Source organism: Anolis carolinensis, chromosome 2 (genome assembly GCF_035594765.1).
Source record: "Anolis carolinensis isolate JA03-04 chromosome 2, rAnoCar3.1.pri, whole genome shotgun sequence".
Classification (NCBI taxonomy): domain Eukaryota; kingdom Metazoa; phylum Chordata; class Lepidosauria; order Squamata; family Dactyloidae; genus Anolis; species Anolis carolinensis.
Genome location: NC_085842.1, coordinates 311,472,703 through 311,487,080, shown reverse-complemented (window position 1 = coordinate 311,487,080; position 14,378 = coordinate 311,472,703). Strand labels below are relative to the sequence as shown.

Sequence of the window (14,378 nt, the reverse complement as noted above, 5' to 3'; positions counted from 1 at the left end):
ATCTTACCTCCATAATAGGGCTGGAAGCCAAGACCTTCTCTTCAATATTGGTTTCACTGGAAGAACCTCCGACTGAAGCGAAGAAGCGCATGGCGTATTTGGCAGAGACCGTCTTGCCAGCTCCAGACTCCCCACTAACAATAATAGACTGGTTCTTCTCATCTCTACAAGACAAAGAAGAAGGAAGATGTCACAACTCCAAGTAGACCTCAGTTGCTAGCTGTTGCACCCCTAGGCTACGTAGACACCTCAAACCACAAAGCCCCAGAATATAAGCAAGCAAGCTGTTTATTGAAGGTTATATGCAAGCAATAGCAAAACAAAGTTCAGAGTCAATCAGATAGGTTGAAATCCACAAGAGCAAGGTATTTGAAAATCTTTAAGCAAGAGTCTATAAAAGTCACTCAAAGAGCATAGTCCAAAACTGGATATCAAAGTTAAGTCCCAAGAAAGGTATCAAGAATAGTCCAAACAAGATTAATTCCAAGACAAGAGTCAAACAATAACCACAGGAAAACAAGACTAGAGTGCAGGATTAACTCCAAGGTCAATGGTGAAACACAAGGCGAGGGTCTTGACTAGAATAAAAGCCAAACGGCAAAATCACTGGAATATCCAACTGGATTCACAGGCCAAAGCGAAACTGGAACTTGAAGCAAGATACACAAGGCTGCAGGAATACACAAGAACATGGAACAACGGTCTTTCTTTCTTTCTTGAATAAGCAATGTTACCACCTCTGGCTGTGGCAGGGAAAGCAAACCTTTTTAAGGTTAATCCAAGGTCTTTCTCCCATGAGAAAAAGCATGGCCCGACTTACCGGGCCGTGCCTGTTGCAGGGCGGGGCGTTCCCACCCCCATCATGGCGGCGGGGCAGGGGCTTCTTCTTCCCAGAAGCCTCTGAGGGGCGGCGGGAAGGTTTCCCGCCGCCAGTCCTGACTGGCCAATGGCAGGCCAGACCACCCCCTCCCAGGGGGCGCGCCCCACGTCGGCGCCACCCCCGGGAGGCCGAACAACAGCCATTTGGCTGTTTCAGCTTGCCATCCCGCCCACCCTGCAGGTATTCATGTTTTGTCATTTTTGTCACAACTGTTTGCTGGCGTGTGACATGGGTCCCGGATCTTGTATTAATAATCCCCCCCCTTTTCATTGGCATAAGGGGGGGGGGGGAATATCACAGTTACCACCAGGCGGCGCTGGGGATACCGACTACCGGGTCTGGTATCGGTTGCGCCTTGGCTTGTTACGATCGGGCAGCATTGGGCTGTTCGATCGTTGATCCAGGACCCATGTCGGGCAGCCAACCCTTCATTCCTGTAACCAATAAAATGTTGTGGCCAGTTTTACCCAAAAAAGTCATGTTGTATTCGTGGTTATTTGTTCATTATCCGGCGAGGTTGATCGCCCATGCCCAGGCAAAATTGCTCATTAGATTCCTTCAAAAGCAAACGGCTACTTCTTCACAAAGATTCACGTTCCCTCCTCTGATGAGTTATTGCTGCCTTCCTGTTAAGCTCATTATCCCTCTCCACCTTATCAGTTCCTACATCCAAACTAGAATGTCTTTCTGGCACCTGGAGATCTGACCTTGACTACTGTGAGGAATGTGATTCAAAATGCCTGCTTGCAACCATTCTGTCTCTGGTCCCAAAATCCACTGGAACAAACTGTGGCTGTATCTCAGGCCCAAACCCAGAGTCCTCTGGCAAGGCAGGTGCAGGGACAATCACTGGCTGAATGGGGCCAATCTCAGGCTGGGCTACAACTCTAGCAATGTCTTTCCATTAGTCTCAAAGGCATGATCCCAAGGGGAGAGTTTGATAGGGCTCTGGTTTGGGAAGCCAGGATTAGGAGGCCCGGCATGGCGGGTCAGCTAGCTAAGTGAGATGAACAGAAGAGAAAAAGTAATTTTATTAAATATTGACCTTTTTTGTGTCCATCAACTTAAATTAATTATTTTATTTGGCACATTACATTATCCACTCATAATGCTGACTTTTTATTTCAACTTTGTGTGATTTATCACCATTCATGCTCTTGTGTATGCAGGTTAGGCAAAATATATATATGAGAAAATCTGTCAGAAGACTTAATGCACAAAATCCTTTCCCTTAAAAACTATGGCTTCCTTGATGAAGTCCATCTGGTTGTACTATGGTTTTCCTCTTTCCCTTCCAAGCATTACTGTCTTTTCTTTCTCTTCTCATGATATGGCCAGCATCATTAATGTTTTCCTCTTTTCTGCTACCTTAAAACTGATTATTTAGTTCAGCAAATATATACACTTATCTCATTCTGAGCCTCTTTAAACAGAATTAGTCCTAAATCAGAGAGCGGTGTGAGGAAATTCAGTGTTCATGCTGAAAAGATTTGCAAATGTCTTCACTGGTGCTATAAAATGCCACCCAACGATTTTACAGCACTCCTTATGGAAATCTTAACTTAGTTACACTTCTCTTATTTTCCCGCAGAGAAAAAGATGAACTGAGCTGCTTTCTGATGGCAATCCCGTTCACTGTGTGATCTGGATAAAATTACCCATATTATTTATTTATTCTTATTTTTGTTCTGGTTTTCAAATACTTCCCTGGCAAATCAAAGAAGTAATAGCAACTGGGAAATGAAGGAGAGGTGGCAGAGAGAACAAAAAGGAGTATATAAAAGTCGAGATTTGCAAATGTTATTATTCAGTTTAAAGGTAGTTTTACATCCCTGTGAGCTTCCCTGGCCAGGCTTAGGAATCAAGAAGTCATTGGCTTTGCATGGTTGACTACTTCACAACTCTGTTCCAGGTTGCTTGCTTGCAATACTTCTTCAAAAGAAAATAAGTTGATTTGAAATGTGATGCTAGAGCAGACTTCTGCAGATATTTTGGACAGCTAAAAAGATAAAGAAATGAGTCTAGAGCAAATTAGTCCTAAACTCTCCAAAGAAGCTAAGGTGACTAAATTGTGAAACTGTTGTACTTTGGACCTATCACGAGATGAAACTCACTGGAAAAGACAATAATGCTTTGTAAAATGGAAGGCAGTGGGGAAAGGAGGTGCCATTATTACAATCAGGCAACTTTAATTAATTAAGCCACTGCCCTGAATTGTAACAGGCAGTTTCTTATTCACAGGAAGGCCATAGGGCACATGGCAAAAATGAATAGCATCAAATCTCAAAATAGTTGTAATGATTCATAGGGGTCCTAAATGATAAAACATGTATTAACCTCTTGTGAGTCATTTCTAAGACCACAGGAGTCAACACCTCCTTTGCAAAAATGGAAAAAAATAAGTTTTCACCCTGCTGGGAGAGAAGGCGGTATATTTTTGCACATTTCTGATGTTGTTTTCAAATTTGAGGACTTTAGGAAAAATTGTAATGTATTGCTTAAAACATTATTCTTTCCTCAAAAAAGTAAATATTTTCTCCACAAAATGATTGCATTCTGTGCACACTACAAATAGTTTAATTATTTTAATTCTTGCACAAGGGGAAAAAATCTCGTAGTTGTTGCTAGTTTCTATAGAGATTACCTCAATGTGTTGAGAGTCCTAAAAAATGGAAACAATATAAATTAATACTTTTTCGTATCTCTAGTCACTTGGCATGTTTTTGTTTTATTTCATGGCTTTGATGGACCCCTAAACTCCTATGACAATATTGCTTTAAAGCTTGAGTATCCCTTATCCAAAATACTGACACAAAGTGAACGAGACTAAAGTTTACTTAGTTTAGATAAAATTTGAGGAGGGAGAGACAAGAAAGAGATGTACAAAATAATATACATTATGTAGAAATATTTCTCTTTCTAATCCAGGATAACATAGCCCAAGGCGATCTAATAATGCTAACAGGAAAAGGGCGAAAAGTCAGGACAGACAAGGACAGGTTGCTTACCTGTAACCGTGTTTCTTCGAGTGTACTCTGTGAATTCACACTAATGGAGAGACTGCGCCTGCGCAGGTTCCAACGGAAACTCTTCCCAAGCTAAAGTTTAAATTTTGGCGGTAGCCACGCCCCCCGTCCCCAGAGGGCATATAAGGCGGCCCTGGGCGTCCGCTCTCCAGTTCCTGCGCCGCCAAGGCAACAAGAAAGGAAGAGGGTTTGCCAGAGGGGAAGGAAGGGCGGGCTTGTGTGAATTCACAGAGTACACTCGAAGAAACACGGTTACAGGTAAGCAACCTGTCCTTTTTCTTCGTGTACTCTGTGAATGCACACTAATGGAGACTGGCACGCTTAGGTCCCGGATGGTGGGACAAGGCAAACCTTAATCACAAGTTGATGTCCAAACATATCTTTATTAAACATAAATAACATGGCCCGAAGGATCCGTATAGTAACACAAGCATCATGCCAAGAGAGGAACTTGGTAGGACACCAAATAAACAATTTCAAACATGAGGAAAAAAACAAGTACTGTGCATTATCTCCGAAGGGGAGAGAAGGAGAAGTACATAAGGCACAATGGTTCAGGAAAACAGTGCAAATTAGAACATAGATATGGCATAACGAGATGGCCAAACACGGGGACATCTGATAAGAAAGAACCATTGAGGAGGGACCCTCCAGGGGGCCGAGTGGTAGGTAAGTATCGAGGATAAAATCCTCAGGACAAACAGGAGGACAAAACCGATCTAGCAAAGGCTGAGTCTTTTAAGGCTTTTTGGTCTATTCTATAGTGAGAGACAAAAGTAAGGGGGTTAGACCAGATCGCCGCCTTACAAATAGAGTCCAGCGGGATGCCCCTCAAAAAGGCAGTTGATGTGGAAAGACCTCTCGTCGAACGCGGGCGAACAGACGGGGGAGGTGGACGTTTAGCCAGTTCGTAGGCAAGTTCAATGGCCTGAGCAATCCAGTGAGATAACCTTTGCGAAGAAATAGGATTACCCAGCTTATCTGGGACATGGGCTATAAAGAGTCTCTGAGTCTTACGAATGTCCTTGGTGCGGTCCCAATAGAAGAGAAGAGCCCTACGGACGTCGAGGAGATGCAGCCTCCGTTCCAGAGGAGACGAGGGGTTCGGAAAGAAAGCGGGGAGGACAATGTCCTGGTTAAGGTGAAAAGCCGAGACCACCTTGGGGAGGAAGGTGATGTCCGGGCGGAGAACGGCTCGGTCGTGATGAAAGCGAAGATAAGGTTCATCAACCCTAAGGGCCGCCAGCTCCGAGGGTCTGCGAGCCGAAGTTATGGCCACCAGGAAAACTACTTTCCAAGAAAGTAGGCGCAGGTCGGTAGATGCTAGAGGCTCGAAAGGAGAGGAAGTTAGCTGGGAGAGCACGAGCTCGAGGTTCCAGCCCGGCATAGGTGGCTGGGAGGGCGGACGGATGTTGTTGTACCTCTTTAAGAAGGTTTTCACAAGATGGTCGGAGAATAAAGACGGTCTACCATGTTGCTGGAAACACCAGGAAAGAGCAGCCAGATAAGACTTCATAGAGGAAAGCGAAAGCTCCTGATCTGCAAGAGTCATAAGAAAGTCCAAGACTATCGGTACCGAGGTCGGAACAACGGCGATGTCCCGAGACCGGAGAAAGGCACGGAAGCGGGAGATTTTATAAGTGTATGACCTGGTTGTAGCCGGCTTGTGGGCCGCCCGGAGGATCTCCTGTAGGTTTTGCGGGAGGGAGGTTAGGCGAGAATTCTCCATGCAGTGAGATGTAGAGAGGGGAGATCCGGGTGCAGGATCTGGCCGTTTTCTCTGGATAAGAGGTGTGGCAGAAGAGGTAGAGTGAGAAAGTTCATTTTGGAGAGGTGGAGAAGAGCCGGATACCAAGGCTGTCGAGGCCAAGCTGGTGTTATCAGGATCGCCGATGTCGAAATCGACCGGAGTCTCTGGAGGACCTTCGGTATCAGGGGGAACGGCGGAAAGAGGTAGATCGGTTCCGACGACCAGTCCAGAAGGAAAGCGTCTCCCAGACAGCCCGGAAAGGAGGCCGGAGGAAGTCTCGCGCCGTATCGAGGTAGTTGCGCGTTCTGGGGAGAGGCAAAGAGGTCCAGAGTGGGGAATCCCCACTTTCGGAAGAGAGAGAGAAGAGTCTTGGGATCGAGCATCCACTCGTGGGAGGAACTCGTCATCCTGCTGAGGGCGTCCGCCAAGTCGTTTTGGATCCCGGGAAGATGGACTGCCAGGATCTGTACGTTGCGGCTTATGCACCAGGACCACAGCTGAGAGGAAAGGAGCATCAGCTTCCTCGAACCCGTGCCACCCTGTTTGTTGATGTAGAAGACTGCCACTGTGTTGTCTGATTGAACGAGGACAGACTTCTGGGAGATCAGGCGGGAGAAGGCTTTCAGAGCTTTGAGGATGGCGAGAAGTTCGAGAAAGTTTATGTGATTGGTCCTTTCGGAAGGAGACCAAAGACCTTGTATGGTGAGACTGCCCAGGTGGGCTCCCCAGCCGTAATTGGAGGAGTCCGTGGTCACGGTGACCGAAGGAGAAGGCTGGTGAAACGGGAGGCCCTTGCAAACGTTGGAGAGGGACTTCCACCAGCGGAGCGAGCGACGAACATGGAGCGGGATGGAGAGAAACTTCGAGTTGGGGTGGCGGGATGGTTTGAAGACGTCTATAAACCAACGCTGCAGGGTGCGAAGATGGAGCCTGGCAAACGGGGTCGTGAGGACTGTGGAGGCCATGTGGCCCAGGAGTACTTGGATGGACCGGGCTCGAACTCTCCGGTTGGTTTCGCAGAGGGAGATTTGATGCCGAAGGGCGAGAAACCTGTCGAGCGGGAGGGAGACAGTTTGAGAGAGTGAGTTGAACAGGGCGCCGATGAAGCGGATCTTGTTCGACGGAATAAGGTGAGATTTGTCGAGATTTAACTGGAGACCGAGAGAGTCGAGAAGAGTGAGGGTAACGTCGACGTGACGACGGAGGAGGACAGGGTCAGGCCCGACCAGAAGCCAATCGTCCAGATATGGAAAAACTGTGATCCCTTGGAGTCTGAGGTGGGCAGCCACGACAGCGACGACTTTGGTGAAAACCCTTGGGGCTGTGACGAGGCCGAAGGGTAAAACGGTGAACTGGTAGGTCTGGTCGAGGACTTTGAAGCAAAGGAAGCGCCTGTGGCTTTTTCGAATCGCCACGTGGAAATAAGCGTCTCGTAAATCTATGGAGACGAAGTAGTCTCCGCGCTGAAGCATGGGAAGGATGGAAGCGATGGATACCATTCTGAATTTTGTAGGGCGTATGAACGTATTGAGCACGCGCAAGTCCAAAATGGGGCGGAGCCCCCTCCCCTCTTCGGGACCGTGAAGTACCTGGAGAAGAAGTTTTGAGGGTCCTGTACTGATGGAGAAGGCCGAATAGCCCCTTTGGCGAGGAGGGTGTCGATTTCGGCGAGAATTTCCTGAGAAGGGTTGGATAAAAGGATTTGCCCTGTGGGCGGGAGCTCTTCGAACTCCAAGGCATAACCGTCTCGAACAATTCGGAGAACCCAGGCATCCGAAGTAATAGACTCCCACTGATGGAAGAAAGGAGCCAGGCGATCTGAAAAGAGGCCGTGAGGTTGATGTAGCAGAGGGGAGGGCTGCGGAGGAGTGGGTCTTGCATCGATACCGGAGGTAGAGACCCGACAAGGAGAAATGGCGTCAGGAGCGCCGATGAGGCTGGCCGGAGGTAGGAGTAGTACGGCCGCGCTGCTTCTGAGGATGAGCAGGCCGACGAGGTTGTTGACGGTTCTGGTTATTCGAAACCGAGGGACGCCTGAAGGGCTGGTGTCGGTAAGAAGGAGGCGGAAATCGACGAAAGCGTTGAGGAAACCATTTGGTACGGTGAGTTTGAGGCTGGTCTCCACATTTGGTAGCTAGGACCTTAAAATCATGGTTAGTTTTGAGTTTATCGTCGGTGCCGGAATTAAAGAGACCCAAGGCGTCGAACGGAAGGTCTTCAATAACTTCTCTGGAGGAAGAAGACAGGCCCGACGATCTCAGCCAGGCGTGACGGCGGATGGCAATGGCGTGGGCGATCATCTTACCGGCCGTGTCGCCTGTATGTTTTGCCATCTGAATTTGATGATGGGCTAGGGAGTCAGCCTCTTGCTGAAGAGTAGACAACACCGAACGGTCCTCGTCAGACAGCTTTGAGAAGAAGGGTTGAGCTTTCTCCCAAAGGATTTGCTGGTATGCACCCATACAGGCCCCATAGTTCGCCATTCTGCAAAGTAGAAGGGCCCCAGAATAGAGCTTTCGGCCCACCGCGTCAAACCTTTTGCCCTCTCTATCCGCAGGAGTATTAGACTCACGACCGGAGGTCTGTGAAGCTTTAACGACCATAGAATTCGGGTCGGGATGGTGTTTTAGCCACTCTAAGGCATCGTCATCGGTGCGGTACCAGGATTCGATCCTTTTTGAGGTAGGAGGGATCGAGGAAGGAGTTTTCCAGGATGCCTGGATGACGTCCAGAAGGTAAGGTAAGAACGGAAGCAGCGTGGCCGGGGGGGCTTGGGCTTGGACCCGCTTGAAAACCGGATCAGACACCGCCTTAGAAGTTTGTTTGATCTCTAGACCTAGAGCATCGGCCATTCTCACCATTTGGTCCGAAAAGGCCCGAATATTGTCTGTGGGTGAGGGAGGATCCACCTCGTATGCATCGTGAGGAGGAGAGAGGTCGAGGCCGAGAGACACCACCGAGGCTGAGAGAGCGGAGTCAGGGCGATCGATATCGATCTCATCGTCCTCAGCCCCTTGGGGGGACTGAGGGGGAGATGAAAGCATAGTCTCTGGGGGAGGCAAGGCCTCAAGAGCAGGAGCCATCTGAGCCCGAGTTTCTTTGGAGGCCGAAGCTTGGGCAGCTCGAGCCAAGCAGGTGGTTTGTCTACCCCGTTCCGGTGTCGAGGTCGGGGGAAAAAGCTACTGGCGTGATAGATGATGCACGGCAGCAGGTCAAGGCGACGGCACCCTGACCACTGCTTGGGTGGAGTGGTGGGGTGAATCCTGAAGTTCGCCATCAGACAGAACTCGAGGAGAGGGTTGACGAGGCCGCTGTGCAGGAGCGATCGGAGAGGATCTCCTAGAAGAAGTCGCCGAAGAAGAAGGGACGTCTTTTTTAGAAGAGGCAGAAGAAGAGGAACGTTGGGTCGCTCTCTTTTTAGCAAGCGGCTGCTTAGAAGGAACCCTCAGAGATTTTCCCGGCGTCGGAGGGACCATTGCCGAATCGGACTGGGTCCGACGAGCTTCCTCGTGGGCTCTCTTAAAGGCGATTTTCATCGCGGAGGTTGATGGAGGAGACCCAAGGTGGGATCGAATCGAAGACACAGAGGCCACCGAGCTCGACGTTGAGGAGGGGCCAAGTCTGCCAGAACGAGTCGACATGGTGACCGTGGTGAGCGTGCACGGCGGTTTGACGGGCTTAGCTGTTTTGGAGGCCCTAGACGCCCTCGACGAAACTGAAGAGGCCTTAGCAGCCGGTGCCGACATTGGTCTCAGGTTCGACGTCGACGACGTGCCCGATGTCGACGGAGTGGGCTCAGGGGCGAGCGACTTCTCGTAGAGCGCTGCTCTGAGTCTCGCGGCTCTATTTTTCCTTGCTTGAGCCGTTAGGGCTAGGCAAAAACGGCAGGTACCGACGACATGGGCCTCTCCCAGACAGAAGAGGCACTTGGCGTGGCCGTCGGAGTCAGGAATTTTAGCGGCACACTGAGTGCAGCGTTTGAAGCGAGTAGTAGACATGAGAATCCGAAGTGAACTTTGCGGCGGAAAAAAAGGAACTGGAGAGCGGGCGCCCAGGGCCGCCTTATATGCCCTCTGGGGACGGGGGGCGTGGCTACCGCCAAAATTTAAACTTTAGCTTGGGAAGAGTTTCCGTTGGAACCTGCGCAGGTGCAGTCTCTCCATTAGTGTGCATTCACAGAGTACACGAAGAAAAAAACTAAGTGTATTTTGAGTATCCCTTATTTGTAATGCTTGGAACAAGAAATGTTTGGGATTTAGAATTTTCCATATATAATGAGAAATTTTGGAAATGGGTCCCAAACGTAATCACAAAATTCTTCTGTGTTTCATATGCACCTTATACTCATAGAAAAACAATAACATGTACCTTTTACTCATAGCTCAAAGATAATTTTGTATACAATTTTTTAAAAATATTTTTGTGCACGAAACAAAGGTTATGTACTGAACCACCAGACAGCAAACGTATTTCTATCTCAGACTCCCACGTGGACAATTTTGGATTTCCAATAAGTGATACTCAACTTGTGCCTGCTTTGCTGATTATATGAATTATGACGGCAAAGGCCACAGGTTAAATGGAGCAAGAAATAACTTAGTTGTTTAATCCACTGGGCCAACCGTCTCCTACAGCTTCTCTCAAACTTTACTCTCTCTTATACAAGGCAAAACGCAGCCAAAAGGTTCCTTCACCCGCTCCACTCCTTCCTTTTTTAAATTTTTATTTATTTATTTATACTTAAAACTTATACATTCTTAAACAAATTTGCAATACAGAGTTATGTATATCAAGCTCATATAGTATTTTCACTCTCTATATTACATACTCATATTATTTACCTTTTATTACCCCTCACCTAGTGGTATCCCTTCACCCCAGACCAGCCAATTACAATATTTATTTCCAAAATTCAATTGTTTCTTTTACAGGTTTTTTCCCCTTACCTTCTACATATACAAACTATAAATTTTCCCCATATCTTCCCAAAATCATCCTTTTTTAATATCCCTCTTTTAATTTTAATCTTACATGTCAATTTATCATTTATCGCAATATCCCAAATCTCCTTATACCATTCTTCCAATTGGCACTCCTCACTACCTTTCCATTTTTTGGCTATTAACAATCTTGCTGCTGTTAGCAAATTGGCGATTAGTTCCTTTAACTCTTTTGATACTTGAATATTATCCATAAATGACAACAGTGCTATTTCAGGCGTTCCTATTATTTCTGTTTTGGTGATTCCCTTTATTTCTTTAAAAACGTTCTCCCAAAATTCCACTCCTTCTTAATCAACAGTAGCAGCTAAGATGCAATTAGGACCGAGATTTTGGCCTTAAGCCTACCTTCCTATAGATTAAGAAGTTCAGCAAAGGTGCTTCTACAGATGTCATCACAATTTGAGGTAGGGAAAGGGCTTTCTTAGTGGTGGCACTTCTAATATGGAGCATTTCCCCACATCCACCTGCTTTCATGTAAAGATGTTTCATTTGAAACATGAAGGGTGCCTCCTCAAAATGGGAAGCTCCACATGCTGAAAACTATTACCAATTTAAGAAGTCATTGAATCCATGAGATTTACATGCATGTTGAGACACCATTCAACAATAGGTTCAATGGATGTACTCTAGTTAGAACTTACAATAAGATTCAGACACATTCTCATGCCAGACAAAAGCCTTTTCTTTCAAATCTTGTGATGACTCATGGGCCATGTAGTCCCGTTCCTAGCGCTGTTGTGACAGATGAAGAGGAAAACTTGGGTTTTCCACCGTTTCAGCCAGAATTGGAACTTTCCCAGCCTGAATTGGAGCCCTTGCACCTGCAGGAGGTTTGTCTTCCAGAAATCTGCCAAACAAGCCCTGAGTCAAAATCTCCCCCATTTTCTCGCCGTAATTATTATCAACAACAAAAAGGAGTTCAACAGGCTAATCGCAGAAGCCTGAGAATCGCAGCCAGGCATTCAGCTGATTAAGCCTGCTTTCATGAGAAACTTTAGGGAGTCATGCATCTGGACACAGAGATTGACTTTCGGTTCTGTTTCCCCAGAGAAGTGTTCTTTGGTGGGAAAACGAGACCCTATTTAGGTTCTTTGCCCTGTAGGAATCTGGCGGAGTCAATTCGTCAGCAACTGGAGTAGGTTGTGTGTGGACAGCGCTACTCCCGCTTCCAAGCCTTCGTTCCCGCTTCCAAGCCTTCGTTCCCGTTTCCAGCCTTGTCTGCTCCACGGACCTTGCCTTGCCTCCTAGGACTCAGCCTTGCTTTCCAGGACGTTGCCTTGCTTTCTAGGACTCAGCCTTGCTTTCCAGGACGTTGCCTTGCTTTCTAGGACTCAGCCTTGCTTTCCAGGACCTTGCCAAGTATTTACCACGGATTTTGTCCCTGTTCCTCGTTCCTTGTTGCCTTGTATCAAGCCTTGTGTTTCAAGAATCAAGTTTACTTTCTAGCCTAACATCAAGTTCCTTGGACTAAGAACCTTGTCATTCTCCCCTCACTTTGCTTGGCAAAGTGAGTGTTTCGGTTATTGGATTACAACTTTGGACCTTAATATTTTATATTGGACATTGTTTTCCTGGACTATAATTGACCTTTCCTGAAAGGTCTTCTTCTGAACTATATTCTACACTTATTTTTATTGACTTTACATAATAAAGATATTAGATAGATTCTGGCCTCTGTGTATGGTTATTGGTGCTCTGCAGCCTGGGTCGTGACAAATCTCTGATGTGTTGCTTTCACTATGCTTGCTTTCAATTCTGCCAGCTGCTTTTATACTGTGCTTAATGGTGTGCTTAATGTTTCTCTTTTAATTTGTTTGAGACACGAGCTTTTTTAAGCCACCTCTAAAAACTGTAGAAAAGTGGAGCCAGAATCAAATAATTCTAGTTGCCGCAGAGTGCCTTGGTGATCACAGTTGGCAGATAGGAATTAAAGGAGCCCTTTGAAAGTGTCCTGAGTCAGATGAGTCAGAGGGTGAAGCCGGCTTGATTCCTCATAAAAATGAGTTATGAAGTGGAGCTACTGCATCACAATTCCCAGAACAGAATGAGATTGCAAAGGGATTGCACTCAATATTGGAGCTGTGATAGATATTGCCCTGAGCATGTTGTAGGATATGGAGCATGAATCCCACAAACAAGTACAAAAAATCCTTTGACAGCCACATTCATAAGCTATAATGACATATGGGACCCTTTTTAAAAATTATATAGGAAGGAGAAGGTTCAGTGGGTTCCAAACCCTATAACTCTGCCTTAAATGGCTAGCACAAATCAGAGCACAGACAAGTCACTATCTCCCCTGGTAAATAAGAAGTTCCAACTCTGGGAGATGAATTACCAGCACAAACAAAATGATCCAAGTCAAGAATCACAACAGCTATCCATAAAGCCAGTGTTCCATGGGAGAGCATAATTCAAGGGGGAAGGGTTGTTTTTTAGATGTCAAAGTAGAAGAGTGCTTTCCCAGCAGTGGCATCCCACCATAGAAGGTGTGTTTGTGTGTTGTGTGTCTTCAAGTGTTTTTTGAATTACAGTGACCCCCAAGGTGAACCTATCTTTTGGAGGGCTTGGATACCTTTTTTTCAGAAGTGTGCTGAAAGAGTGGGATGTGCCCAGAGCATGTTTCTATGGCTTCTCTGAGTTTCAAATCTTGCTTTGATTGCCATCTATTTAGCTGTGTTGCCAATAGGATGAAGTGACCGTCAAACATAAATATATTAAACTGTACAGTAAAATTCCCATGTCTGTGGGATACATGCCCGGACTTTGCATGGATATGCAAAATCATGACTAATAACAAACCTTATTAAAATGATCCTTCTCACTTGAGGGCCTAGAAAATGTGACAATGACATCTTTTGTCAGAGACAGATAAATTAAACCATAGATACCTGTCCTGCAGATACAATGTTCCCTCACTACGTCGCAGTTCACTTTTCACGGTTTTTCAATAAACTCTAAAAGATTATTATAAATTATTAAAATTTACAATTTACAGCCTAAAATAATGTAGCAATATTAAAATAAATATAGTGTCCCTACTTCGCAGACTTTCACTTATTACAAAAAAATCCTGGAGCTAAGTTTCACTCTTCCCTCTGTGCATCCTCCCTGGCTTTTAAGTGCACTCCTGCTAAGGCACATTCCTATACTCCTAGATTCCTAGGGGATAAACAGAAAGTGATAAAAAGACACAGCAAACAAGATTTGTTACTAATGCAACTGGCTTGGTAAGACTCATTCCCTCATCCCTTCAAGTTTCACACAAAAATTGCCTCAATAGCTGTTTGTTCAGAAGCAATCATCCAGGTGTACCAGGCACAGCTGAATTTACACACACACACACACACACACACATATATATATATATATATATATATATATATATATATATATATATCGGAAAATAGCATGCCAGTGATCAGCATTTTTCTTTCCCTTTTTGCCTTCGCAAGGCATGTTTTGGATGGTCTCAAGCAGGGGTCCTCAAACTTTTTAAGCCGAGGGCCGGTCCACAATCCTTCAGACTGTTGAGGGGCCGGATTACCATTTGAAAGAAAATACAAACAAATTCCGATGCACACTGCATATGTCTTATTTGTAGTGCAAAAACAACAACAAGAACAATGAAAGAACAATACAATATTTAAAAATAAAAACAATTTTAACCAACATACATTTATCAGGATTTCAATGGGAAGTGTGGTCCTGCTTCTGAC

The 14,378-nt window shown here is 46.0% G+C and overlaps 1 protein-coding gene and 1 long non-coding RNA gene across 4 annotated transcripts in view; one reads left to right on the top strand and one right to left on the bottom strand.

Moving 5' to 3' along the window:
* Nucleotides 1-3,957, top strand: part of LOC107982332 (uncharacterized) — a 190,252-nt gene extending 186,295 nt beyond the window's left edge. Inside the window, exon 6 of the long non-coding RNA XR_010003652.1 lies at nt 3,875-3,957. This is a non-coding gene — a long non-coding RNA (uncharacterized LOC107982332). The remainder of the gene's footprint in view (nt 1-3,874) is intronic.
* The window catches only part of myo5b (myosin VB), a 355,668-nt gene that overhangs the window by 179,036 nt on the left and 162,254 nt on the right, over nt 1-14,378 (bottom strand). For all 3 annotated transcript variants that reach the window (XM_062972559.1, XM_062972560.1, XM_062972561.1), the window contains exon 5: nt 8-164. In XM_062972559.1, coding sequence (XP_062828629.1) covers nt 8-164 — 157 coding nt within the window. The remainder of the gene's footprint in view (nt 1-7; nt 165-14,378) is intronic.